The 25,316-nt window shown below is 52.3% G+C and overlaps 9 protein-coding genes across 9 annotated transcripts; 5 read left to right on the forward strand and 4 right to left on the reverse strand.

Annotated features, from left to right (window-relative positions):
* Window positions 1-215: 215 nt before the first annotated feature.
* JN550_001884 (uncharacterized protein) lies at window positions 216-698 on the forward strand (the record flags this gene model as incomplete). The annotated part of the gene is made up of 1 exon (XM_049313117.1): window positions 216-698. The coding sequence occupies one exon, from the start codon at window positions 216-218 to the stop codon at window positions 696-698; it is 483 nt and encodes a 160-aa protein (XP_049175945.1).
* Window positions 699-1,810: 1,112 nt separating this feature from the next.
* JN550_001885 (uncharacterized protein) lies at window positions 1,811-3,507 on the forward strand (the record flags this gene model as incomplete). The annotated part of the gene is made up of 3 exons (XM_049313118.1): window positions 1,811-2,132; window positions 2,186-2,859; window positions 2,920-3,507. The coding sequence occupies 3 exons, from the start codon at window positions 1,811-1,813 to the stop codon at window positions 3,505-3,507; spliced, it is 1,584 nt and encodes a 527-aa protein (XP_049175946.1).
* Window positions 3,508-6,303: 2,796 nt separating this feature from the next.
* On the forward strand, window positions 6,304-8,030 carry JN550_001886 (uncharacterized protein; the record flags this gene model as incomplete). Its single annotated transcript, XM_049313119.1, has 5 exons — window positions 6,304-6,595; window positions 6,646-6,696; window positions 6,746-7,189; window positions 7,335-7,872; window positions 7,937-8,030. 5 exons carry the CDS (start codon window positions 6,304-6,306, stop codon window positions 8,028-8,030), a joined length of 1,419 nt encoding a protein of 472 aa, XP_049175947.1.
* A 1,174-nt stretch (window positions 8,031-9,204) lies between these two features.
* JN550_001887 (uncharacterized protein) lies at window positions 9,205-10,015 on the forward strand (the record flags this gene model as incomplete). The annotated part of the gene is made up of 3 exons (XM_049313120.1): window positions 9,205-9,425; window positions 9,477-9,587; window positions 9,640-10,015. 3 exons carry the CDS (start codon window positions 9,205-9,207, stop codon window positions 10,013-10,015), a joined length of 708 nt encoding a protein of 235 aa, XP_049175948.1.
* A 772-nt stretch (window positions 10,016-10,787) lies between these two features.
* On the forward strand, window positions 10,788-11,267 carry JN550_001888 (uncharacterized protein; the record flags this gene model as incomplete). The annotated part of the gene is made up of 1 exon (XM_049313121.1): window positions 10,788-11,267. The coding sequence occupies one exon, from the start codon at window positions 10,788-10,790 to the stop codon at window positions 11,265-11,267; it is 480 nt and encodes a 159-aa protein (XP_049175949.1).
* A 916-nt stretch (window positions 11,268-12,183) lies between these two features.
* Window positions 12,184-13,377, reverse strand: JN550_001889 (uncharacterized protein; the record flags this gene model as incomplete). The annotated part of the gene is made up of 1 exon (XM_049313122.1): window positions 12,184-13,377. The coding sequence occupies one exon, from the start codon at window positions 13,375-13,377 to the stop codon at window positions 12,184-12,186; it is 1,194 nt and encodes a 397-aa protein (XP_049175950.1).
* A 490-nt stretch (window positions 13,378-13,867) lies between these two features.
* On the reverse strand, window positions 13,868-14,395 carry JN550_001890 (uncharacterized protein; the record flags this gene model as incomplete). Its single annotated transcript, XM_049313123.1, has 1 exon — window positions 13,868-14,395. The coding sequence occupies one exon, from the start codon at window positions 14,393-14,395 to the stop codon at window positions 13,868-13,870; it is 528 nt and encodes a 175-aa protein (XP_049175951.1).
* A 2,747-nt stretch (window positions 14,396-17,142) lies between these two features.
* JN550_001891 (uncharacterized protein) lies at window positions 17,143-20,209 on the reverse strand (the record flags this gene model as incomplete). Its single annotated transcript, XM_049313126.1, has 5 exons — window positions 17,143-18,213; window positions 18,269-18,431; window positions 18,491-18,597; window positions 18,667-19,536; window positions 19,598-20,209. 5 exons carry the CDS (start codon window positions 20,207-20,209, stop codon window positions 17,143-17,145), a joined length of 2,823 nt encoding a protein of 940 aa, XP_049175952.1.
* A 1,313-nt stretch (window positions 20,210-21,522) lies between these two features.
* Window positions 21,523-23,827, reverse strand: JN550_001892 (uncharacterized protein; the record flags this gene model as incomplete). Its single annotated transcript, XM_049313127.1, has 2 exons — window positions 21,523-23,678; window positions 23,737-23,827. 2 exons carry the CDS (start codon window positions 23,825-23,827, stop codon window positions 21,523-21,525), a joined length of 2,247 nt encoding a protein of 748 aa, XP_049175953.1.
* Between the last annotated feature and the right edge of the window lie 1,489 nt (window positions 23,828-25,316).

Raw genomic sequence — 25,316 nt, forward strand, 5'->3', positions numbered from 1 at the left:
GAGAGAAGAAATAGGAGTATATAAAGGGTATGATATCTTGGGTCACTGGGGATTTCGTTTCGTATCATCAGCAGCATCTTCATCTACATATTCAAAGACAACGCCTCATCTTCTCTCTTCCATCTTCCTTTTAAGCTCCAAGACATTCGCTCCTCTGTCTTATACGCCATATACTCACTCGACTTACAAGAGATACCTACCCACTAAATTCCAAAATGTACTCCAGCACCTTGAGCCTGACCGCCTTTCTGGCCGCCGCTGGCCTCAGCGCGGCGACGCCTATCGTGAACAGCCGAGCGGTGTGCCTAGAACAGGCACCGGCCTCGATCGGGTTTCCGATCAACTTCAGCATCACACCAACCAACTCGCCTCTCGTGTCGTTCAACGTGCCGCCAAACAGCGTTGGCCCTTGCAGCCTGGTGGCCAAGTTCCCGGCCGGGTACCCGATCACATCGTCGGGCAGCAACCTCGTCAATGTCATCGCCGTCGGCGGGCCCGCCCCGGGCGCCCTCGTCGGCTCCGTGCGCTTCGCCAGCTCGCCCGACCAGCGCACCTTCACCACCATCAACAGCTTCGCCTGCCGCCCCTACATGGAGTTCCGCCTCGAGATCTCCCGGGACCAAGCCAACCCCGGCTCCGTCGCCTTCCAGGAGGTCCAGGGCGCGGGTCTATTCCTTGACATTGGTGACAACTGCTAGATTCAAGGTGAAGATGGGTGGAGGATGGTCTAATGTTGGAGGACTGGTCGACTTGCTAGACAGTGCTTATTCTTGATTTATATTAATTCTTCTTGGTTTTCCACTCTTGTGCATAGCGAGGTCAAATAGGCTGGAACATGGCAATGTTGGTCTAGCAGTGAAATGGGTGTTCGTTGATATGCAATCACTCTCTCGAGGTATATCAATACAAAGCACTATCTATATAAATGATCGCTATCAATAATCTTTGTGAGGACTGTTGTTAACACATACGAAGTTAACTTGGCTTATCTTTATTCAATATGGCAGATGGTACCGTTCTGCAGAATTGTATGACAAAATAGCTCGCGTCGCCTTCTATCAAAATTTGGACCGCGTGCCCTATTTGTAATTTTGTCATCTTCATTGATAATGGAAATGATTGATATGATGTATATATATGTATGTTGAACTGGAGTGGTGCTCCAGGACAGTGCTGTCCCAGAACGTCCACAGCAGCCAAAGTAGTTTTCAACGTCTCTCCCGACGAATCCAACGTACTTTGTCTAATGGGACCTGACTGATCAAAGTAATGATTCCTCCTATAACGTGCACGATGAGGGTTGTCGGTCGCCAGAACGCAGGGTCCAATTATGGGGGTGAAAGGAGCGTTGTCTTATTGGAATCCACACGCGGCAAAGATAGCTATATAGGAAATAAAACGCAAAGCCACACCACGCCACAGGGCAAGCCACACCACACGAGCTCAAAGTATGTATGTATATGACTTGGCAGGTGTCTTCGTACAAATATATATCCGCATGATGTAGCCTGCTATAATGTTAGTGGCCGGTGTAGAAATGGGCAGATACTTAGAGGGATCAATTTCTGGACTTGGAGCGTATTCTGTAAATTTGTTTCATATTTTATGGACTTATTCTCACAGAGACTCTTGTCCTGTGGTGTCGATTCCGTTGACTGGTGTTGAGTGTTTGACTCTGCGATCCACCAATCACGGCTTGGCTCGGACCGACCTGGCGTAACCCACTTATCCGCAGCATGTCCCGCCCGACGGCCACCCTTTGCAATAACAACTTCGTGTTTCCCAACCCCGTGACTCAAAGAACGTGGACATGACATCGCCAGAAGTTCAGGATAATGGAGAGCGGCGACCGCTTCTTGGTGAGCAGGATCACGGCCATGACTCTGAAAATGACGCACAAGCAACAGACGTAGAGCCCCGCGGCACTTTCTCCCGTAACCTCGGTGCACGGGAGGCATTCGCAATTGTCATCAGCATCGTGATCGGAAGTGGTATCTTCACGTCGCCTGGGTCAATTGACACAAATGTGCCATCGCCGGGTGTGGCACTGCTCATATGGCTCGTCGGAGGGATATTGGCCTGGACCGGTGCGAGCACCATGGCTGAGTTGGGAACTGCGATCCCTGGTGAAGGTGGGCATGCTACCTTGATGATGGCCCAAGCTACAGACTAACGCAGACTATAGGCGGTGTCCAACCGTACCTCCAATACATCTATGGCGACGTCTTTGGATTCCTCGCCGCGTGGACTTGGGTCGTTGCGGTGATGCCAGCAACGCTTGCTATACTCAGCATCGTTTTTGTGGAGAGCATATTCTCGGCGATTGGCGTCACGGACCAAGCTGACTCTGTTGAGCACAAGCTACTCTCCATTCTGATCCTGGTCGTCATGAATGTTGCCAACTCCATCAGCACCAAAGCCAGCACGCGGCTGAACAATTTCTTCGTCTTCACCAAGTTCGTCAGCATTGCTGGGATCGTCATAGCTGGGGTCGTAGTTGTAGCTCTCCAATTGGCAGACCCCGATAGAGATATAGGCGGCAGGGATTGGTTCAAGAAGTCATGGTTTGCTTACCGCACTACCGTCAATCCTGACGGGGACAAAACTGAATGGGAGAAACTCTCTCAATGGGAGCTACTTGGGCACTACTCGGCCGCATTGTATGGAGCCTTATGGGCATATTCCGGATGGGATAAGGCGATATACATCTCGGCCGAGCTCTCCAAACCAGCGCGTCAGCTGCCATTGGCCATCAACACCGCCGTGCCGACCATCGTCCTGTGCTTTCTCGCTGCCAATGCTGGGTACTACATCCTCCTTCCGTGGAACGTTGTGTCGACAACAGACAGTGTTGCAGTGGTAAGATCGGTCTTTTCTTTAACACACGTGGGCCACAAATGCTAATTACTACATTGCCAGACCGCGATAACGCGCCTCCTTGGCCCTGTTGTCGGTGTTGTTGCTGCTATTCTGATCTGCTTGGTGGTGGCAGGATCACTCCTTGGTAACTCGTTTGTCGCAGGCCGTATGGCGGTGGCTGCTGCCAACAAAGACTGGCTGCCACGTTTCTTCGCCATCGTTGGTCGGGTTGGCTTTGGATCCAACCAGGACTCTTCGTCGGAAGGCAACAGCGATGCCGCTAGATCTCCCAACCGTTCGGAATCAGATGCGCCTCTGAACGCCATACTACTATCGACTATTCTTTCTGCACTCTACATCTTGCTCGGAAGCTTCCGTCACCTGTTGACTTTCAACGGATTGGGCGAATACTCGTTTTTCTTCCTAACAGTCGTAGGTGCTGTTGTGCTTCGTTTCCGGGAACCCAAGCTGAAACGGCCCTATCGGCCTTTCCTCCTGGTTCCATTGGTATTTGCAGCCGTGAGCGGGTTTGTTGTTGTCAGGGGTGCCATCTTCGCTCCGAGACTAGCTCTTGTTCTGGTTGTGGTTTGGGCACTTGGACTCGGTTTCTATCAAATTAGGAAGTATCTGGGACAGAGTGCTGCGTGAGAGGCTTCAATAAGTGGACTTGGATCCTTTCATACTGCGCAGGTAATGTTTAGATAAGTACAGACCTGGATGTGCCCTTAATTGACCCCCAAGCCGGCAGTTGATTTTATTACATTAGCTTTCATAGATGATGTCAACATTTAGATTACAATATATCTTGCAATCTCTCATCTTTTGAACACAAATTACCACAAGGGATCTTCAACACAATTTTGTCGATTTCTAGAACTTCAGCGTGAAGGCTCGGCCGATAAGAGGCAGGCGAAGGAAACTTCCTCGAACCTGAGGCATCGCCACTGGAAAACATACTTCACCATTCCGTCACAACTCTCCTCCAATCTCTGCGATTCGCGTTTCCCTTTCATTGTTCCGTCGGCTTATGTGTGGTAGAATTGAGGAATTATGTGCCGCTACGCTCTCCCCCCAGAGCCGACACTGCGACGGAGCCTCGTGAACCTGGTAATCGGGAAAGCTGCTGCCTTGGGCCTGTCCAGCGTGACTCCCTCGAGGGAACGAGCTCGCAAGCTGAGAGGATGGGACTTGTTTGGCGAATCCCCGATCCGGTTCAGCGAGGCGGATGTTGATGGCTTTTCTGGCTCTGAACATCATAAAAATGCCAGCAACTAGTGCGCCGAGCCCTGTTCCTCCAAGTGATACACCAACGCCTAATCCTATCGTGTTTTCCCTACTCATAGATCCTATGCCAGCACAGCTTGAGGCGCTAGCAGCTGTTGTGCCCGTCATACCTGTCGCCGTCGCTGTCGCCGTTGCTGATGCGAAGTTCCATCCAATTAACTAGAAATTCGAGGGCAGTCAGTCAGATGGGAGCGAAGTCGGATCACCCCACTTATTTGAACTCCGTAAACTACCGTCGACTCTGTCAAAGTCGTCGTGGTTATTGTCCATTTACCCTCCGGATTGGTCGTTACCCAAGTCAACGCTTGTCCCGCTAAGACTTGTGAAACGCATTCTTCTGTGTGACCGACATCAAGAAATTGACGAATGGCGTAGCCACTATATACGGGAGTCAACTTCCCCATATGTCGAGTCAAGGCAAGCCAATATGATTGGACTCACGATGGACAACATGCCACAAGTATACTTGACGCATCCACAGCACTTTGGCCGGCTGTGGTGTAAGCTTTAGGACATGAGATTGGCCCTATACTGAGAACTGTCTCTGTGTTGCGGCCTAGCCTCTCAGGCCGCCACCAGGTTGTCATGGCCTTTTGGTAAACACGTTACACCTTTGTCGACGAAGAGTCCGTAGCCGGGATCCCACGTAACAATCGTGTGATCCACAGTCTGCCACCTGGAACTTGCACAGTCCACTGGGCTGGCGAACTCCGTGACGAGCGGTATCCCTTGCCAGTCCAGCGCGGAATGTCTTAGACGTCTAATTGGGGATCTTGCCTCAATTTTCGCTGTGCAGATCATCTGCGACCAAGAAGTCATGGGCGATTTGTTTCAGCGGACAGCCCTACCAACCACCAAACGAGTGCCAAACCAGTGCTGCTGATTGGTGATGCCCATGATGCAGAATGGTGATGCTGGGCGAGGTCTGGGATTATCCTTGCGTGTGGCGCGATGCGTCCCGCAGACAGCCAAACCGAGCAGAGCAGCAACAAATGGATGCTGTCAATGAGCGCGTTGCACATGGATGAGGCTCCATTCTGAATCAGATTTGTAGAATCGCAAGTTTCTTTAATGTGAAGGACTTCTTGAAGTAGAAGATGGATAGTATGGAGACTAATCGCAAAAAGACGCCAACAGGGTGGAGCCTGGCTTATCTTTGAGATGGCCTATGCGTTAGCCAGGCGGCCCAAAGGACTCGGAACAGGATAATGGATGGGCTCAGGGCTATCTACAAAGCCAACCACTCTTCGTACGCAAGTCGCATGCTAGATATATCTCGTGGCTGCAACAACGAGAAATTACCGAAAGGTCAAGGCAGCATATAAGGGCAACTTGAATTGTCGGCGTCGAGATTCGTCCATGTTGCGGACTTATCAGGTTTGATACCAATCGGCTACATTACAGTATAGGGTCCTCAGCTTCTAACGAATTCAGTACCAAGCTGCACATACGCATTCAATCGTGCCGGTCGATGGAAGTTGATAAGAGCTACGAGAAGATTGCTTCATCGAGGAAGCCTGCTATCGACCTAAGAGCCACCCGAGAAGTCTGCCAGCTTTATCGGATGTGCCGATCGCATCTTCCACTACTACTACTGATAACGATGAACACCAGGCCAGATGCCCTCAGTGAGTCGCACCTTGCTGGCCTGGGGAACCCAAGCTCCGAAATCAAGCCAATCTGTCTGCCACCTTCAGTTTGAATTGGAAGTGCACCTGTCGGAGGCGAGGGTGGAACGGTAGACAGAAGCCGATGTCCATCCCGGCAGTGCGTCTGTCTTCTCTGATTGGACGGTCTAGGTATCTGCTATCTCCCCAGACATGGAGGGCCTGAAGTAGATCCTCACTAGGGTGTTTTGATAACGTTGGATCTCAAGGGCTCTGTATCTATCTACATTTTGTGCTCTCCATATCCTCGCATAGCTCCGATCTTGCCATGTGCCTTGGTATTTGACCCAGGCTGTTGGGTTATCAATTAGTGCGGAAGATGTGGCACGTCCCAAGTCCTCTGCGATATCTGGGGTGTACAGGCTCCTATATATTCCGCCTCGTGTAACCCCGGCGACCTGCATGCGCAGGAGCTCGAATATTACCCCCCATCTCCAAGCTGCATTGCCATAACTTTACCTTGTGCCTCTTGGGCACTTGACGACGCTTCAAAATGGCCGCCGCGAACGAAACCAAGAACGAGAAGCTTGACATCAGCCCGGCTGCGCCGGGCAGTGACGGCGCAGAGGCAGCTTCGATGAAGGAAGCTGAACTGGAGAGCCATGAGGTCTTCCTGAAGACGGAAGACGGCGTTGACTTCCGAAACGTGAGCTGGCCTCGTGCAACGATAATTTTCCTCAAGATCATCTTTGCAACTGGCGTTCTTTCGATCCCTACAGCCATGTATACTTTGGGTGCCCTTGGAGGAGCCTTGTCCGTGGTAGGATGGTCGTTCATGAACACATGTAAGCAGGTTGGCCTCGTGGTAGCAGTCATAGGCTAATATAGATTTAAGACACAGCCGTGATTCAGGGCAACTTCAAGACCAGGCACCCCGAATGTCACTGTAAGAAACCTCGAAAGCAACGAAGAAACCTACATTAATGAGAAATTAGCCTTGGCCGATATGGGATACACGGTCGGAGGAGCGTGGTTCCGGGAAGTCATCGGAATACTATATCTGGTCGCCTATATCCTCTGTACGGGAAGCGGCATCGTCGGTTTGTCTGTGGCATTCAATGCCCTGTCGGACCACGCAGCCTGTACCGTCTGGTGGGGTTTCCTCTCCTTTGTTATCATCACAGCCGCTGCCTCGATTCGAACGCTGCGAAACATTGGATGGCTCACCTGGGTCGGCTTCTTCTCCATTTTCATCGCCATCTTGGTCGTAGTCATCGGGGTAACGACATTGGACCGGCCAGCTGCCGCGCCTCAAGAGGGTGACTTCGAGCTGGGATACCATGTGATCGCTTACCCGACGTTCGCGGCGGGCATGACTGCTACTGCGACAATTTTCGTCTCAACAGCTGGCACCTCTGCTTTCCTTCCTGTCATCTCAGGTAAGTCCTTGATTCAACACTTCTTTTACGATCTCGGCGTCAGGGGGGTGAATAAACCTGAGGTGCGCTTGGGGGTCACCACGATCGATAGACAGTGGCTCAATGGACGAACCTAAAGTATAGAGACTAACAAGCAATCCTGCAGAGATGAGAAACCCCCGGGAATACAAGAAAGCGTTGTATATCTGTATGTCGCTGGTCCTCGCCATGTACCTGTCCTTCTCCTTGGTTGTCTACAGATGGTGCGGTGGTTGGGTGACAAACCCATCTCTGGGTAGCGCTGGCGGCACGATCAAGAAGGTGTCCTACGGCATCGCGCTGATCGGGCTGGCTGTAAGCGGTTGTCTTTACCAGCACGTCGCAGCAAAGTATCTGTTCGTGCGTATCCTGAGAGGCACCAAGCACCTTCAGTCAAACACAGTCACGCACTGGGTGACTTGGCTTGGTTGCACAATCAGCCTTGGCGTGGTCGCGTTCATTTTGGCAGAGGCGATTGCAATCTTCAATTACCTCATTGCTTTAACGGGAGCCGTCTGCTTTGCGCCGATGGCCATCACGATTCCAGGCATCTTGTGGCTGCACGACTTCTCGGAGTATAGGCGAGGCAGTGCCTGGCAGAAGGCTCAGTACTACTTCCATTGGTTCCTGGTGCTTCTCGGAGCCTTCATTTGTGTTGGCGGAACGTAAGTTTTTGGCGCATTATGGAACCCGCACCTAAAGATATTGACACTGACATTTCTCATATAGTTACTCAACCATTCTATCAATTAAAAACGCTTACGATTCGGGTGTGATTGGCTCTGCCTTCAGCTGTGCAGATAATTCTGCCACGACTCATTAATTTTGACTCAGCAGAGCAATTTGGGGCGGATTGAGTTTTATAACGATACTAGGTGTGGATGCTGCGATACCAACAGTGTGAGGAGTTAGACTTTGTTTTTGATAGGTACAGGCACGGCGTCTTTCTTTAGCACGTGTCAATGAATACCAGAATAGCAATTGAGCCACCGGCTCCATGGTCTTGGTGTGTCTCTTTTACATTGATCGACTAGTATTTATAGGAATGTACCTGCATGCTTGTGCATTCAATTAAGGTTCCCAAGTATCACGACATTGTGGATCGCTGGTGTTATGCCTTCAATGCGCGATAATAGCAGTGAAACACCATGTATCTTCTGGCCAGTTGGTCAAGTGTATTGTTGGCTTTCAACCACGTTCCTCAAGCGCGCCTAGGAGTGGGCTGGCAAGCGGCTGTCGACCCAGATACAGCCAACCGACCCTAACATCGTACATTGTAGACTTCAATCCCACCATTCATAGTGGAGCTGTAATTGTAGTTCGTGCAACTCCAGGCTAATCCAGACATTTAGCACATGACGAGTGCCGGCGCTGCCACCCCATACGGGCTTGAATATTACTAGCTGCATGTGCTGACAGGGGCAGCTCGTTCTCGAAACACCGCCATCGTCAGCGGCAACCTGCGATAACCTCCAGATCTACCCACGTTTTGGTTCACTTTCTCGCATGTTACCCGCAACCCTACACCGGGGTCTTGGCGCGCTACCGGAGGCGCCAATGCATGATCGTTGCATTGCAAAGGGACCTTAGACGGCCGGCTTCCTCATCGTTCGACAACGTGATCACCTTCCACAGCCCCAGTGGGTGATAGAGTTGCTTCGCCCGAGAGCTTCCCTGCTTGTTCGGCTGTCAACCGGGGTCGACAAGATGGCTTTGCCGCGTCTTTCATGCGCTTGGCCACTACATTCAAGGCTCGCGGCCCCGGTCGGTGTGGAGAAGACCCCTGCTTCCCACTACCATCGAGTATCCAATTCTGGGAAATGGGATCTGCGTTGCGCTTTGCTGCGTTGCGCTCTGAGCGCCGGGCGACAAGCATGTGCTGCAGACTCATAAATATGTGAGGACCCTCTCTCGTCGAAGATCTGCTGCAAGTGCTGGGCTCGTCATACCTGTATCTGATTGTCCATAACGTCCCGTCGGCAACTTCGATCGTCAAGATGCGCATTAGCCATATCGCCGGCTTCCTCTCGGCGGCTTTGGGTGTGACTGCCGCCCCGCTACAGCCCCGTGCTGTCATTAACCACGATGCCGTCGTTGGTTTCGCCCAGGCGGTCCCTAGCGGCTCTCTCGGCAGTGCCCTGCTCAAGTATAAACCGTGGTTGAAGGTTGTGAACGGCTGTGTACCATTCCCGGCTGTTGACGCCGCCGGCAACACAGGGTAAGCTTACGACTTCTTGGGAAAGATAATGTGATTAATCTTTGATGATAGGGGCGGTTTGGCTACCAGTGGAGGTTCGAGTGATGGGTGCAGTTCTAGCACTGGCCAGGTCTACGCCCGTGGCGCACAATACGGCAACTACTATGCGCTTATGTATTCTTGGTAAGGGTGTCTTCACACAGTGAATATGATTCTTGACTGACCTCATGTACAGGTACATGCCCAAGGATTCGCCGTCCAGTGGCCTTGGCCACCGCCATGATTGGGAGGGTATCGTCGTGTGGATCGATAACCTTACGTCACAGACCATCAAAGGTCTGGCCACTTCTGCACACGGCGACTTCGACGTTATCACGAGCAACTTCCCACTCGACGGCAGCCGCCCCAAGATTCGGTACTTCAGCAACTGGCCCGTCAACCATCAGCTTGGCACCACCAGCACCAAGGGCGGCGAGCAGCCTTTGATTGCGTGGGAGAGTTTGACTGATGCTGCTCGGACAGCTCTATCAAATACCGATTTTGGCGATGCCACTGTGCCGTTCAAAGACTCGACGTTTAACAGTAACTTGGCAAAGGCTGCTATTGCGTAAACGCTGGTGATTCGATGCATAGTAAAGGTATCGGCTGTAGCGATACAACTTACATTAGCGAGTTCAGGTCACGGGATGAGATTGAATAAATACCCATTGATTTAGCGTAACATTCAAGTAACAGAACTCCATCAACGCACTTGCGAAAACACTCTCCATAACAAAGGCCGCTGTTATCCACGTACTAGAGAGTCCGTTGATTCTAGGAATCTCTCTATATAAGACCAGATACTCCAAATCACCCTCACATACGACCATAACTATTAGATGACTCGGGATCTCATCGGTTGTCCTAAAGATAAACTTGAGACAGGACTTGTCTGTGGGCAGGCAGACAGGACTTGACCAATTAGCATGTTGTAAGGTTGAGGCTGATTCGCTGTGCTAGTACAGGACGAGTTTACTTGTAGACCATTTTGCACCCGTCTGCCTTGGAGCAAGGCGCACTATGAGGTCTCCGTTTGCGCGACACAGTTGTTCGATCTCATATCACTCTGTCAGTATATTCAGCACGGCATATAAAAAACCACCAACAAGCGTGCTGCGCCTCAAAGTACCCTTTTTCAGGCACACTGCAGCGAACGCCTCGCCTCCACAAAGGAAGCAGTTCGTCCTTTCCATGCAGTTGCTAGACTGCTCCATAATTTGAAGACTTTAACCTACCAACAGCCCAATGATTACATCCCAGCATCGGAGGCGGGCCACCGCAATAACAACGCCCATTCTCCATTACGCCTAGGGCAGGAGACTTCATGTTGTATCATTCATTCCAATGGAGTCCGTCGCGATTAAACGCACACGTCATGAAGATTCAAGCGACAACGCTCGTGGTGCCTCAGACTCTAAGCGCACCAAGTCTGAGTCCCCAATAGATATAGTGCGTGCCGAGGAAAGGCGAAGAATCGAAGCGACCTATGCCGACCTCCCTCTACTACCCCGGAGGGTTCCAGAACCCGATTTCTTAATGAACGGACAAGAAATCTACAATAAAGACGATGCGTCGCTTCAGTTCTATCCAGCTTGCGCTGAGGGGGAGCTGGATAAGATGCGCAGCTTTGTTGGACACTCACGGCCGCCTCATTCAGACCTGCAGTACGGTTTGGAGAAGGCAGCACATGGGTTCCAAGCCGAGATTATACAATACCTCATGCAAGAGCGAAATGTCAAACTTCACACCCGGGTTTTTGAAACGAAATGCAAAATGGCACCTTCGCCGGAAAGCATATTTACGGGCGGCAATCCACATTATTAGAACTTCTCAAAGCTTTTGCCGATCACGGGTGGCATCCCAACCAGATCCTGATTCCTGGAGGGCAAAGAGTTGCATTGCATTACGTGCGCTGTGTAAAAGATAAATCGATACTGCGATTCCTTCTCGAGCATGGGACGGATCCAAAGGTTGCTCGCAATGCGTATCCGTCCGCCTTATTTCACCTTTTCCCGGCTCAGGCCCCAGCGTAGCGTAAATCTGGAGATGTGCCAAACATGGCGGTTACTGAAGCACTGCCTGAGGCCATGGATCTCTTGCTTTCGCACGGAGCCAGACTCGACTATGGAAAACCACTGCATTCCCTTGTAAACCGTCATCCCACAGAAAAGCGGACAGGCAAGACACCTGTCGACCAGGCTCGCTATCGAATGGCAGAACACTCACTTAGTCTCGGAGATGATATCAATGGGCTGAGGTGGGCTGAGGGACTTGTAGGTCGATATTGGTGTCTTCTTCCCATCCGATCCGCCGGAGGAAAGCCGTACATGATGGGATAAGCGGCTAACTTTTCTCGCCCTCGTAGATCCGAGATTGTCATAAATACAGTTTCATTTGCATTGGTGGGGTTTACACAGCTACACCACTGTCCCATACAGTGGGTTGTCAAGACTGGGCCTTTGTTGAGTGGCTGTTGGAAAATGGAGCAGATCCTGAGGCCTCTGATCGCAGAGCATTCCAAATTGAAAATGCGTTTTACTATTCCCAGCTTCATGGTGGGGCAGACATGACGGATGTGGAACGCCTACCTGAGTTGACTGACAAGGTAAGAAGAGGAAGGCAGATAACGCTCGAGGACACCATGTACCCGAAGAGTAAGGGGTGTGTACATATTACGTCTTACTGAGTAAACTTCCACATTGTGCCTCACCAAAGATGCAGCCTTCTGATGTGCTTCTCTCTACAAATGCACGAGTCCTCTTTCTCTGACTCCCTCTTCGGTCGACTTGTGTGACGCAAGTTCCCGTATCTGAATCATGATTCGAAGCCGCCGTGTTTCGATCGTACGAGATACACTTAAATCGTTTCTCTTTGCGTGACAACGCATGTTCTTGCCGCTGTCCGACAAACGCGCATACGCGGATGACGGAGTAACCAGCGCTAGTTCGTGAGACATGAGCGGAAGCGGCTCGAATGGATTGACCATTGCTACGCTCCTCTTTTTCCCATTCGCCTTGGGAGGTTTGGTTGGTTTGGCATCGCGAGAAGTGTATCGTTGCCATCGCTTCTCAGCGTCTATGAAGCGCTTTTTCACCCTCGGATAGCCACTCCACCACTCTTTCATGATGATCTCGTGAGGCATGACGCCGAGGCTCGAAACATCCAGGTTGGGGAGCAATAGGCCGATTTCCCTCATTATAGCGCCATTCAGCTGACGGAAAACCGTTCCATGCCACTCGTTCGCCATGATAGCTTTCTTGTAAGTCCGCGAATCGTAGTCCGCAAAGGAGTCGAGGAATGCATGGACCATCTCGTGTACAAGTGTCAGGAGCATCTCGTCGTACGTGAGGTGCTGACCCTCGCACTTCTTGAAGATGATAATTTCCCGGGTTTCGGCGTTATATCTACCCAGGTCTATGCCTCTTGAGCAGCTGACATGCCGTTTTCCACGGGCTTTCACTGCTCTAGTTTTGTGAGAGGAGCGCATGTGTACACCAGGAGATGCTGTTCGAGGCACCTCGATATCGATCCATTCACCTTCAAGCTCTGTGAAAACTTGGTCGCGCTTGAGTTTGGGCTGTTCCTCCATGATCAATATCTTGCTGATCGGACAATTAACCGGGGGTTTGTAACCACAGCAGACACGACGCCGTGTAGGCCTAAACAAGAAACCCGAAAAGAACAGAACATCTAATGCTGTAGCATATCGTGACATCAAATGTTCGAGTACGAGGTTGCGTTGCCCGGAGCGAAGTTTGAGCAATGTGTGTTGGGCACAAAGTTGATCGGGGCTAAGACAGTCGCGATACTTCGAATGAAACGTGCGCAGCAGAATGTAAAGTAAAAATTCGGCCTCAAACACGTGCTCTGGGGGCTTGAGTGACGGGTCCATCGGCCGCGTGGAATCATTGCGAGGACCATTGTACGCGCACATGTTTGATGCTCTTACTGAGAAGAAGGTACGTTTGCTTCGAAGAAGAACAAAGGAGGACGCAGGTTCGTGCAGTTGGTATGATGATTTTTATATAAGTCCTTTTCCGTACAGAGGAGTAGGAATGAAATAGAAAGAATTTTCTAGTCTGATAGTCCTTCCACGCCTTGCGACCAAATCAAAGCTTAATTCTAAATACTACAGAGTTGATTTGCATGGAACTTGCTTGAGCCAAATAGTAATAAGCTTTTTTTACGGTCTCGGCAATCAAGACTTACATCCACCGTAGTTCGCTACTTCAGTTGACGTGTGGGGGACGGAGATCTTTGCATCACGTTAAGCTCTGGGTTCCGTTAACCCACAGCCTCAGTTGACCAAGGGGGTCGTGGTGCGTCGCCTCACATCTGCAAGGCCGGAAAGGAGTCTCAGCAACTGATATTCCCCTAGTCTATCAACTGAATTTCTGATTTACCAACCACCCCATGACAGTCCTCTATCCTGCGAGTTTCTGCGTGCTTGTGAATTCCCAGTCATTCCGCAACGCAAACGGATAAGATTCTTGGGCTAGAAGGTGGTCGCGGCCAACAGCGATGAACTCAATAGCGAAACAGGCGCTCTTCTCCTTCTTCAGGAATGTCTTTGTGGTTTTCCATGACAACTCGAAGACCTCTACGAACTCAGCAGCCTGTTGAGGAGTATCGGATCTCACAACCACCGCAATCGTCGGCACCAGGTCTCCATTCTTCTCAAGTCGTCGGATCACCAGTATGGGTCGCGATTCATGGTTGATAACTCTGAAGGGTTGTTCAGCCTCTGGCGTAGACAGAGCTTTTTCCAAAAGCTTTTTTGCCGTCTCAAAGTTCTGTTGCTTCACTTCCTGCCCCACATTCATGTCGGTTGGTACCCAGTCTTTCAAAGGTGGGCAGGACAGAGCACCGCGTCGTGCACCGGCATTGCCGTATTCGAATTGAATGTCCGGAACATTGACTTGCTGCGCTTTGTCTTTGATGGAATCAAGCATTGTGCTGTAGTATAGAGCTCCACGGCGTCGAAGCTCTGCGGTCTTCGTAGTGGTCAGCCTTGAAAGCGAAAATTAAGAATCTGTCTTACTAGCAGTAGTGTAATGCTATTTGTCGATACTAGTCGAACAGATATGTTTGTTCCTAGCAGTCGTGGAGTGTAAATTCGTCATGACTACAGTAGTGGAATTGGACATCCTTATATTCAATATGTGGTGGTCTGTGACCAACTGTCTAACAAGTCCGGTCTCTTTGTCTTTTGAGGGAGGGGAATGATCCTCAGTTATATTTGGCCCAACATCACCAGCATTCCTTCTCTTTGTTGGACCCCTGGTCTGACGAACCCTGAGACCCTGTGATGGCGGGTACCTGGTCACGCGGCTCAAGAGCACAGAATTCGCGTGACTTGCGAACACCGGAAGGCTTGGCCAGGCAGTTGTCCCCTCGAGGGCTGGCGCCCCACATTGTATACTCAAATCTCTAGTCTAACTGCAGCGTAGCATCAGGCGCATCGTACAGTCTCACCCAATAGGCGCATGACGGGGCTCAGCTAGGACATGGGTGTGGTGAACGTGCTGGATTGTCTTCAAGACAGGGTAGAGGACTTGCAGAAGAGCGTGCATAGCTGAATGCGAACACGCCCGCGTCATCCATTTCGTTTTTGGCAGAGGCGAGGTACAGCTAGACCCAGCAGCTTGGGTCAGCCGTTTGCGATGCCCATGTGCTGTGCCGTTCAGCTTATTGCTGACCCAGCGTGATTGCTGACGGATCATAGTGCGACTCTGCTGGAAGACATTCCTTCGCATAAATCCTACCGCCAAGAACGCTCTCATTCTCGCAATCGTTGGCCTCGCCGGTGGCTGGGTCCCGATGACGAAGCGGCTTCGCGTTCGCTCCATCCTACTACCATGGCTCTCAGTTGGCGCATCTACTTCTTGGCCGCCTCAAGACGGAGACTACCATATTGGCCCGTTAAGCAAGCAATCTAGTCGTGTGGGTCGAGGAACAATTTCCCAAAAGGGACTTTGCATGTACACAGGCCGCACGCGAGCAGCGTGTTCCCGTCATGCAGACATCACCTCAGCGACCTGCAGATTATCAACTTGTTATGAATGAGGATGCGCTCTACTTACATGAAGTGTGTGTTGACCGGCTCGGCTAGGCTATTCATTGCTGCTTGCACGCCTGGTTGTTGAAACCAACTTACCAAGTTAATTTATGGAAAGTGATGGATACACCAACGGAGATACGGGACATTACTTGCTCTACGGCCCATGAAAAACATTCTTGGCCTGTTTGACTGATGAAGCAGATTGCGACGTATGCTGCCACTTGTGGCAGCAGGGCCCGGATAAACGCTTTTTGATCTGGTGGTCATTTCTCGAGCCCTCGACCGCTAGCCACATTCATTTCCTACAATGAGATATAGTTACATCTCATAATGTCTCTCTTGCATGATCTCAAGGTATTTGCCTTACTTATTGGAAAGATGACAAGAGAGCTCCGCCAATGCCGATTGGTCAGCAATACGGCAGTCAGCATTGCAGACCAAATGGTAACTTGATAGCTTTGGCCGTCCGTGGCTAAGTTTTTGGAAAAAGGAGGGTTTGTTCCGGTCTACTGTGGTATTAGTATGGACCAGCTATGACTACACTAGCTCAGAGCCAGGCCCCTAATTCTCAAACAAGGCGCAATTCCATGACTATGGTCTCAAAATATGTCATAAGTAATAAACGCTCAGGATATGATAGAGAGTTTTTGCCTCAAGAACAGGGTTGGCACAGAGCGGGCATAAACCTGTAAATGCACTGCATTCCAACATGCTCCAGGGTTTCAGCTGTGGAGTAAATGAAGCAAGGGATTCCGACAAGTTAGAGAGATTTATCACTTCAATTTTCTGAGCACTGCGCGGTATGGTCTGTTGGTTTCAGAGCAGCATTCCTTTGTTGCTCCATACCCACCCAGCTGACGGTATCAGTCTCCAAGTGCATATCGTTTCCCAGCGCGTAGCGTGGCCTGGACGAGCTGCAGAAGGAGCAAACTAGACCTGAAGATACACAGGCAGCAGAACCCCGTGACCGTTCGCCTCACGTTACATTCAAGGTTCAGATCTCAGTTTAATATAATATTATTTGGGAGCTCTTGGAGCTTTCAAATTTGCTTGCTTGTAAGCCTTTGATGCTGCCGCATCTTACTACTGGCTGGCTCGAGAACGATGTGCAATCACCCGTTACCTGATTCCACAAACTATCTGAGTTGGGTTATACCTTTTTCTGTAGATGATATTGAGTAACCGGTGCATGCCCTGTGCATCAAATTGACAGGTTCTTCAGCATGACCTACCTATTGATGAACATAGACAGGGTACTTTTTGCTAACTCTCGGTAAAACACTTCGTAGATGATTTCATTGGCAGCTATAAGTACATGGAAGAGAAGAGCGAAAAGGCTGGGAAGAAATGGTTTTATTAGGGTTTGTCGACTTTTTCTCTTATACTCTACATCATGAGGTCGATGGCATATATCACACCGTGATCCACGCTTTTCCTTGCCGCCGAATGTCATGCATTCCTGCGCCAGCACCATCATGAAGATGTCATAAACATGCCCGAGGGGAAGACCCGCTGAAACAAAAATGTTACAGGTCCTCATTCTCCGTTATACCACATTAGAGATTTTACCCCAATTTTGTTTCGTCCTGCGCCTGTTGCCCTCTCAAACTCGCGGTGAATCGTATGCAAGCTGGTCCCCTAGACCCTCTGGTAAAACAACAGGTAGGCGACCTTGTTGTCCGCCTTGTTGTCCTTGACTGGTTTGGGGGCAGGGACAGCAGGGTTTGGGCTTCCGTTCACCACGCTGCTCCATTTCTTGGCGCCGCCGGCTGGTGCGCTCACCTTGTTCCAACCTTCTTCTTCACCGGCATCGTCGTCGCCAATGCCTTCGAATCTGTTACCAGATCCGCCCACAATGGCCTCCTTCTTGTTTTCGGATCGAGCGTGCTTGTTGGCGTCCTCCTCGGCGCCGCCTTCGGCAACATCCTCACTGCGTACCCGGCGGATCACAGTGTCATCCAAACGAATCCACTCACGTCCATCTTGGCGACGGACATCAGCCGTGTAATGACCTCCACTGGCGTTCTTGCCATGGTGATACACAGAAGCGATCAATCGATACTTGGGTGGGTTGCCATTCTCAAATAGGGTGCTCCTCTTCTGGCGCGAGATGACTTCGGCAGGAATCTCCAGCTCCAAGGGGTAACCAATCTTCTTCCAAATCTTGACAGTGCCGCCCTTGGCGTCGAACTGGAAGCGCTTGAGGTGGAGGATCAGGACCGGAGGAAGTGATTCGATAAAGACTTGCTTATGAGCAACAGCATCAGGGCCTCTGGGCGAGCCAAAGTCTCCCTGCAATCTCTCAGCTCTAGTTAGATTCTTCAATGCGTCCACAATGTTTCGCACGTTCGGCGAATCGATATCGAGTTGTAGGGGCTGATAGGGCTCAAGTGTCACGGAGTCCTTGAGAGCCGTGACACGGAGCTCGGAGCGCAGCTGACCACCAAAGATCTTGGTAATAGGAGACGACGTAATGGGGTGGCCGGAAGAACGCGTGACAGCGGCACGCTGCTTCCTGCCAACCTCAAGCCAGGCACTGCTATCGCTCGTGTCGGTAGGTGAGTTGGCGGCAGGAGTGGTAACAGAAGAGTTTCCAGCTGTGCTGCCACTTGACGCGTCAGGAAGATGCCGCATAACCCGTGTGCACTCATCATGGAGGGCTTCTAGGAGGAACCCAAGGAACTCTTCAGCATCTTGTTGATGGCCATGCTTCAATACTTGTCAGCACACAATGGCTCCAAGGGTTTTCAACATGGGCGCTTACTCTCATGCTTGCGAATCGGGGAAGCTTCCTTATGGCTTCATATACAAACTCGGGCGTGAATGGCTCACCATACTGCTCTAGCTCCTCGGTCTTCAATCGGCGCCTCAGTTGATCTACGGACACTGCCGAGTCGATCACCTTGTACTCGCGCATAAACATAATCCTGCCTTCTCGTTAGAGCCGCTCTCTCACATATTTCAACCAGGTAGGGAAGCGGCTTACATGGCATCAATTAAGGGCGTTTCACTGTTGAAACTGTGAGCTGCCTTCTTGCTGACCTGATCCAAGAAGTCATAAAAGGGTATGCAGAAGATTAGAACTTGAAGGACCTAGGTGCAACGTGTTAGTCAACGTCTTATAATTGCGTCGAGTCGTGATGCGGAAGAAAGGGCACCTACTGAATTCATATAACACATGTTCCCAGTGTTGATCAAACCTCTGGGCTCGAGAAATGCAAGTTTCGAGTTGCCAACGGTGAATGCGCGGAGAGCCTCGGCTTGCGAGCTGGCGTTGGACTTGGAAAAGCTTCCCGCCACACCGCTACCTGCCTCTCCGGTAGCACCGTCAGCAGCACTTGACCCGTTGGCAGCAGACGCAGAGGCGGAATTGCGGGCAGCCCCAGCAGGGGCTGATGTTTTGCTTGCAAGCAGACTCGCCCACGATTTCGGCGCCGCCCTGACAGGTACTGCGGCTGGCTCATCCTTGACGTCCGCAACAGCATCAGGCACAACTGGCTGGCCGTTCAGAGCTGAATCAGGCGTTGAACTTGGCTGCGTCTGCTTCTGGTCGATGGCTGGCTGCTCCACACTAGACACGGTTTTTGCGTCCTTGGGGCTGCTCTTGGGAAGGATAGGAACAATAGGGACGGCCGGTGCGGCAGCTTTCGACGCGGACTTGGAGGACTGCGTGGGGGTGATGCTCGCTGCTATCGAAGCCTGGGTTGTGTGCGTCGAGACTGGAGTGGTGGGCGAAGTGGATTGGGCGCCCTCTGAAGGTAGATCCTGGGTGGAAGGCGTTTCTGGCCGCTCGAGAGTCTCGGTGGATGCGGATAGAGGTTGCGCGGGGACAGGCTCCTTGAGCGTAGGGGTCTTGGGAGCTGTGGGCTCGGCTTCCGTCTCTGCACTGGGTTCGGGCAAGGTTTCTATGCCGGCCTGCTGGTTGGCTGGTAGCTGTACGCCCTCGGTCTCGCTGGCCATTATTCTCCTTCTCCTGCGGGATCTGGCGGCTTTGACGGGGAACGGAAGGTCGGGGTGCGAAAGCCATGGCAACTGCAGAGAGCGTTAGTATATCAGGGAACAAACAGACTTGTCTGCGCGTGGGGTGACTCACCGGGGGCCGGAACGGTGCGCTCGCTTGTACAACATCATGCTCTGGTTGAGGAGGCGGTACGGACTCCTGGCTCTGGGGTGTCGGAGGGGTCAGGGGCGCCTGTATCGCTTGCGACGAATGCGTCGAGGACGGCGTCTGGGGAATCGGCAGCGGCGGCGGCGGCTGAGCCATGTGGTAGGGCGGAGGTGTCGAGATGGCGGGCGAGGGCTGCTGAGGAGGCGGTCTCGAGTAGGGCTGGGGCGGATGTGACATGGTCGACGAGACAATTGAAGGATACTGCTGCTGGTGCATAGCCGGGGGCGAGCGGGCAGCATAGGCGTTGTACTGCATGTAGGGGTTGCCGGGCATGGAGGCGGCCGGGTAGTGAGGCGGGGCCTGGGGGTAGTAGGCGCTGGCGTAGGGGTTCATATGGCTGTTCTGGTAGTATATGGGCTGGTTGTGGTTGTGGTGGCCGTACGAGTGCTGCTGGTGAGCATATTGTGGCCGCCTACGCGGGCCGTTGGCTGTGTGCGGTCCTGGGCCGGGGCCCATATCACCGGGACCTCTCCCTCCCATTCCCATCCCCCCTACACCTCCAGGCATGGGCTGCCCAGCCGGCAGATGAGGATTCATCTTGCCGGCTTGGGGTCTGCGAAGCAGCGGCGACCTGCCCACTGCTTCTGCGAGCTCGGGGACGGTGACGCGCGCGCTCCCGGGCCTCGTCTGCGCGACAAGGGCGTGGCACGAGGCTGAAATTGCGAGGCGCCTCCCGGGGGTGCTGGCAAGCTCCGGCAGCTCGAGTTGCGGCTGCTGCTGCGGCTCGTCGGTAAGGAGGAGCAAGGAAACGTCGGGCGGCAAGTCGCGCCTTGCTGCGTTGGCTTGTTTGTTGGGTTTGTTTGTGGGTGGCTACGTGGAGGACGAGGACGGGGGACAGGGACGTCTGCCTCGAGATCGATCTATCTCCGAATGCGCTTGGGTGCGGCGGGTCCGGAAAAAGAGAAAGGCGCAAACAACCCGAGGTGTGCAGACGCGAAGCCAAGGAAAAAAAAAAACCCTCTGCAGAGGCGCAAGACAAGACAGAATAAGCAGGGCAAGGGAGCGTGACGAAAATGCAGAGAAGCAGCTCGGGGGTCACGACGATGCTGGCACTTCACGCGTCGCCGGCAGCTGGTGGTCGAGATGGGCACCGGCGCGTTTCGCTGGGGGTGGGAAGAGTGAATCTATCGCAGCGTCGTGGATTCGGTTCGCCTTCTTGGATTTTCCAAAGTTTTCGGCTCCAACCAACTGCCAGCCAGCCAATCCGCCAATTCTGGCCAAAGGGGGGCCCGCCCTCGGTGGAATTGGGACCTATGGGGGCCTATGGGGGTCTATGGGGCCTATGGGGCACCCGGCCGGCGAGTCCCAACTCGAGCTAGCGCCTTCGCGGCAACGCCCGGGCCAAACAGCGGCTGCGCTCAAGGGCCCATCACTCTGTGGGATGGGCGCCAGTGGAGACTCCCTTGACTGCCTGGGCATCCCGGACACGGAGCACACTGGATGCGAGGAGCATTTCAAAGCAGAGCTCAATGCAATGCACGTGATGCCAGATGATTTCTTGGTAGGACCACGTAGTAATATGTCCTTCGTGTCATGAGGACGGGCTGGATAGAGCGCATCAATTATGCACGACAGGCTGTCACGTATAGATTCGGGCAGAAATGTAGCCACGATCGATATCCCAGGGCTTTCGTCAACTCAACTCCATTCCATCAAGAGCAGAGCAGGGTTTGTGCATGCATATATAGTTTTTCGGTTTCAAGTTATTCGTAGTCTATACTATATTCTTCATTCGTCTCGGTCTTACTGCAGATATACACACCAAAAGTAAAGCGACCTTTCTTCTTGGGTCATCCACAAAAAGCCCTCGCCTTCCTCTGTACAGTTCTAGCGGTCCGTAGTTGCAAGTCTCAGGGGTCTTCGTCTCTGAACAGCCAGCGTCCTTTCTGGAGGGCCTCCGCGTGCCGACGTTCGACTTCCTCGCGCTCCCGTCGACTTGCTTCTTCTCTGTCCGCCTGGTCCTCCTGCGTACTCGGGAATCCCATCCTGTCGTAACCAGGAGGCTCCGGCATGCCCCCATATCGCTCACGATGCCTGCCGTGCTTGTTTGAAAGGTCCTTGATCTTAGCCTCAACCCACAGGTCCTTCTTCTCCTGCGGTGTCATATACCCAAGTCTTCCTGCGTCTTCGCCAAGGTAGTCCTCCAGAAGGGAGGACATCGCTATGTCGCCCGTCGTGTCGAGTGCCGCAAGAGCCATGGGACGGAATATCTTGCCGCAGCATTCTTCTCTCGCACAGCCAGGCAGACAGGATCGGTCTTTGCCGCGGACCACCTCGGTAAACGCGTAGTCATGCCCGTCATTGTATTTGGGGTTGACCTTGAAGTCCGTACGGCTGAGGCTCCATACTGGACGGTCTCGTAGACCTCTACCCCGATTTGGTTTGGCAGACTGCTTAGGGGCATCCAGAGTCGTCAGATTTGCTTGAATCGCCGAAGGAGTGCGTTTTGAGGAGTTTGCTACAGGCGTCTCGGGGGGTTTCAAGGCTTCGCTGACTTTGCTTTTCTGCACTTTCTTGAGCCACGGGAACCCCCTCTTCTCGGGCATCGAGATGCTGAATGGATGGCCGCTAGGGGTGTCTTGCGGACGCGCGCCGGACGGAACGGCAATAGCACTTCGCTCGGGCGTAGCCGCGTTGAGGAGATTTTCGAGACGGCCAGACTTGGCTGATTGATGGCCAAGCGACTGCGAGTTCTCGTCCCCGTCTTCCGCAAGGCTCGCTATGCCTTGGCATAGGCCTAGGGACGGAACCACTCTTTTGGATTTTGCATTCCTTGCCATGGGCTTGGGGAGCGGCGTCTGCATATCAAGTGGGTAGAGCGCCGATGATCGTCTAGGTAGATCATCGTGATCGATTCCTTCCGTGGCATCGTCGGGGAATACGGTAGCACGCCATTGTGCCGCAGCTCGTTCACGTTCCTGCACTTGGGCACTCATAGAGCCATGTGCTGAGAACGCGTCCGGGGTGGCCTCCTTTCCCGAGATTGACGCCGCCTTTTGAGAGACTGAACGAATCGTCCTGGCTTTCCTTGGCGTCACCAATCTCTCTTCGGCATTATCGAAGTCAATACTCTCATGGGGCACAAATGGATATTGTTCGTCAGCAACTACAGGATCGGAGCCCGGCTCTCTCTTGATCCTTGTTGCAACTGGCGCATAAGTGGGTTGATTATCGTTCCGTCTTCTTTTGCGAACAGGACGTTCCGAAATAATCACAGGGCTGTCCGACGAAGGCTCATTACTGGGCAGTCGGTGAGCTGTCTCGCCGCTCGCTTCAGGCCATGGTGGAAGAGACGGCACCCGCTCCGTATCTGCACCACTGAGAACTGAGGACTCGCGCTTAGCATCGTTCAGATGCTCTGGTGGCCATAGTGTTGCGGCATGAGCAAAATGAAGCGGGTCCTGTCGTAATGTGGTTGCAGGAACGCCTCGGCCATCACCCGCCACGGAGTTGGCTTCGGACGCGAACGACGAGTTCGTGGCAGCATCGTTATGTCCTATACTAGCCCGAAGACTCTGCAGCTCTTCCTTAAGCTTATCGATCTTCTTCTTCCGTGTATGTACCTGCCCCTCCAGCGTCTGGGCGTGTTTCATCCAGTTCTCGTAAGCCTTCGTTTTCTCCCTACATTGAGCTTTGAGCTGCTCGTTAACTTCCACGCTGTCGGAAAATTGTTTGCGGAGCTTGGTATATTTCTCTTCTAATCTCGAGTATGCCGTGATCAGATCGGGGTGACTAAGGGTGTCGACATCTAAATGGTCATCATGCTTGCTTGATGCTCGGAAACTCCGCGGCGTATTAGCAGACAGAGATGCCAAAGGCGTCCTGACCCCTTGCGCATTCTTGCTTGGAGTCTGCTGCCTCTGTTGGTTATTCTTCCTCAGTTGAGCAAGCTGCTCCTTGAGATCCTTGTTCTGCTGCTCCAGTCGATCCACATTGGCTACTTGGGCCTTGAGAACCTTGAATTCAGCATCGAATTTCACCTTCTTGAGTGTTTCCGCGTGGATGGCTGCTTTTCAATGAATGCCGTCCTTTGCAACAGGACAGGCCCCAGGGGGTGGACTTACCATCCTGATACTCCTCTTCCATCCGACCCCACGCGTCGCTCAACGCCTCAAAAAGCGCAGGCTTCCCATTGTCTCTCATCCATGACTCCATGCTGAGGAGCCTTGCATCCCACAGGTCAGGTTGCCTGAGGGTATCGAGATGAAGCCTGAGATTAAGTTTCGTTGTGAGCCTGGAATCCGGGACGCGTCTTGGGAGCGCTTGACGCGAAGTGGGGCACCGCCTGTTAACCCCAGGTCTGTGGGCCCGTAGTCTACCATAGCTCCAGGTGCATGCATATGGTCTGTCAGTCCACCTTCTGGCCTGAATACTTCCGTTTTGATAAATATAAGTGAGAGCTTTGGAGTTATTCATGGCGATTGGACACTGAATGGATCCCCAGCTTCTTGGGAAGATCATGTGCCCCGCTGCCCTGGAGCGATACATACTTAGCAGCTCTGAACAAGTACCGCTTCTTCAAACGCGAGACGGGCCCGGACGGGTCGGCAGCAGGTCTTTGCTTTTCCGAATATAGGTGAAGACCCCAAGGTAGGCGCCAGAAACCTTTACCTATGTCCACGGGTTCAGCCTCATCCCGAGGCCGTGTAACGATCTACCGTCGTGTGAAGTTACATTACCCTCCTGTATACTTGCCCGCAGGACGAATCAGGTGCACACCTATTTGCGCCACCTGGCAGGGTCGACTTGGACTGCCCCTCCAGTTCGAGATCTCTGAGGGTTACATTCGTGAAGCTGAGAACCGTGTAAAACATTGCAGACGCGCAGTAGAGTTACATTGTGAAGCTCTTGGGTGGCAGGATAACCTGAATCTGCCGTCAACCGCTGTCCAAAAATTTTGACCAGTGTGTTGCCAAGCAGACACATTGTTGCTTGGAAACGCAGAGTTACGCGAACATTCAGCACGTCCTGCGTGATCTATAAGTTGATTGTACTCGGTGTTACTCGAAGTGTATTTCAGTCGCGGACACAACACAGCCAGGAAAGCCAGGCACGGAATGTATCTGAAGAGATCGTCCTGTAGAAGAGATCGTTTGTTACCTAGAGAATCAGGTATCTAGTTAGATTGGCCAAGTCTTGGGCCATCGTGATCGAGCATGGATTTCTCGGATGCTTTCCCCGTTGCAGACCCCCACAATAAGCCAGTCCGCGCCTAGGCCGGCTCTGGAAGGAATTCGGCCCGCCGCTTAAGAGCCTGATGACAGCCCATGACTGAGAAATGACGGTGGTGGCAAGGTAGGTTAAATGGTCGCGAAGAATATTATAACCACCACCTTCGTGAATCGTTGAGAAACGTTTAGTAAGTGAAAAGACGATTGTCTGTTAGCCAACGCGGTATGTAATGTGTGCCTCATTGAGCGTAGCGATGTGCCGAATTATGTCGTGTCTGGCGAGGGGTAATGAGAGCCCTGTGCATTCGGTATCTGCCATCCAAACAGTAGATCAAGCCGTCCCAGACGTTTCGTGTTGATTGGGTGTCCGTTGGGGGGTTCAGCCAGGCCAACAAGCATTGCAGACTATCTGATGCTTGACTGACGAACATATTATAGACGAGCAAAACGCCCAAAAGGTGGTTGGAGAAATA

The sequence above is a fragment of the Neoarthrinium moseri genome (genome assembly GCF_022829205.1).
Source record: "Neoarthrinium moseri strain CBS 164.80 chromosome Unknown scaffold4_Wmoseri_CBS_16480, whole genome shotgun sequence".
Classification (NCBI taxonomy): Eukaryota; Fungi; Ascomycota; class Sordariomycetes; order Amphisphaeriales; family Apiosporaceae; genus Neoarthrinium; species Neoarthrinium moseri.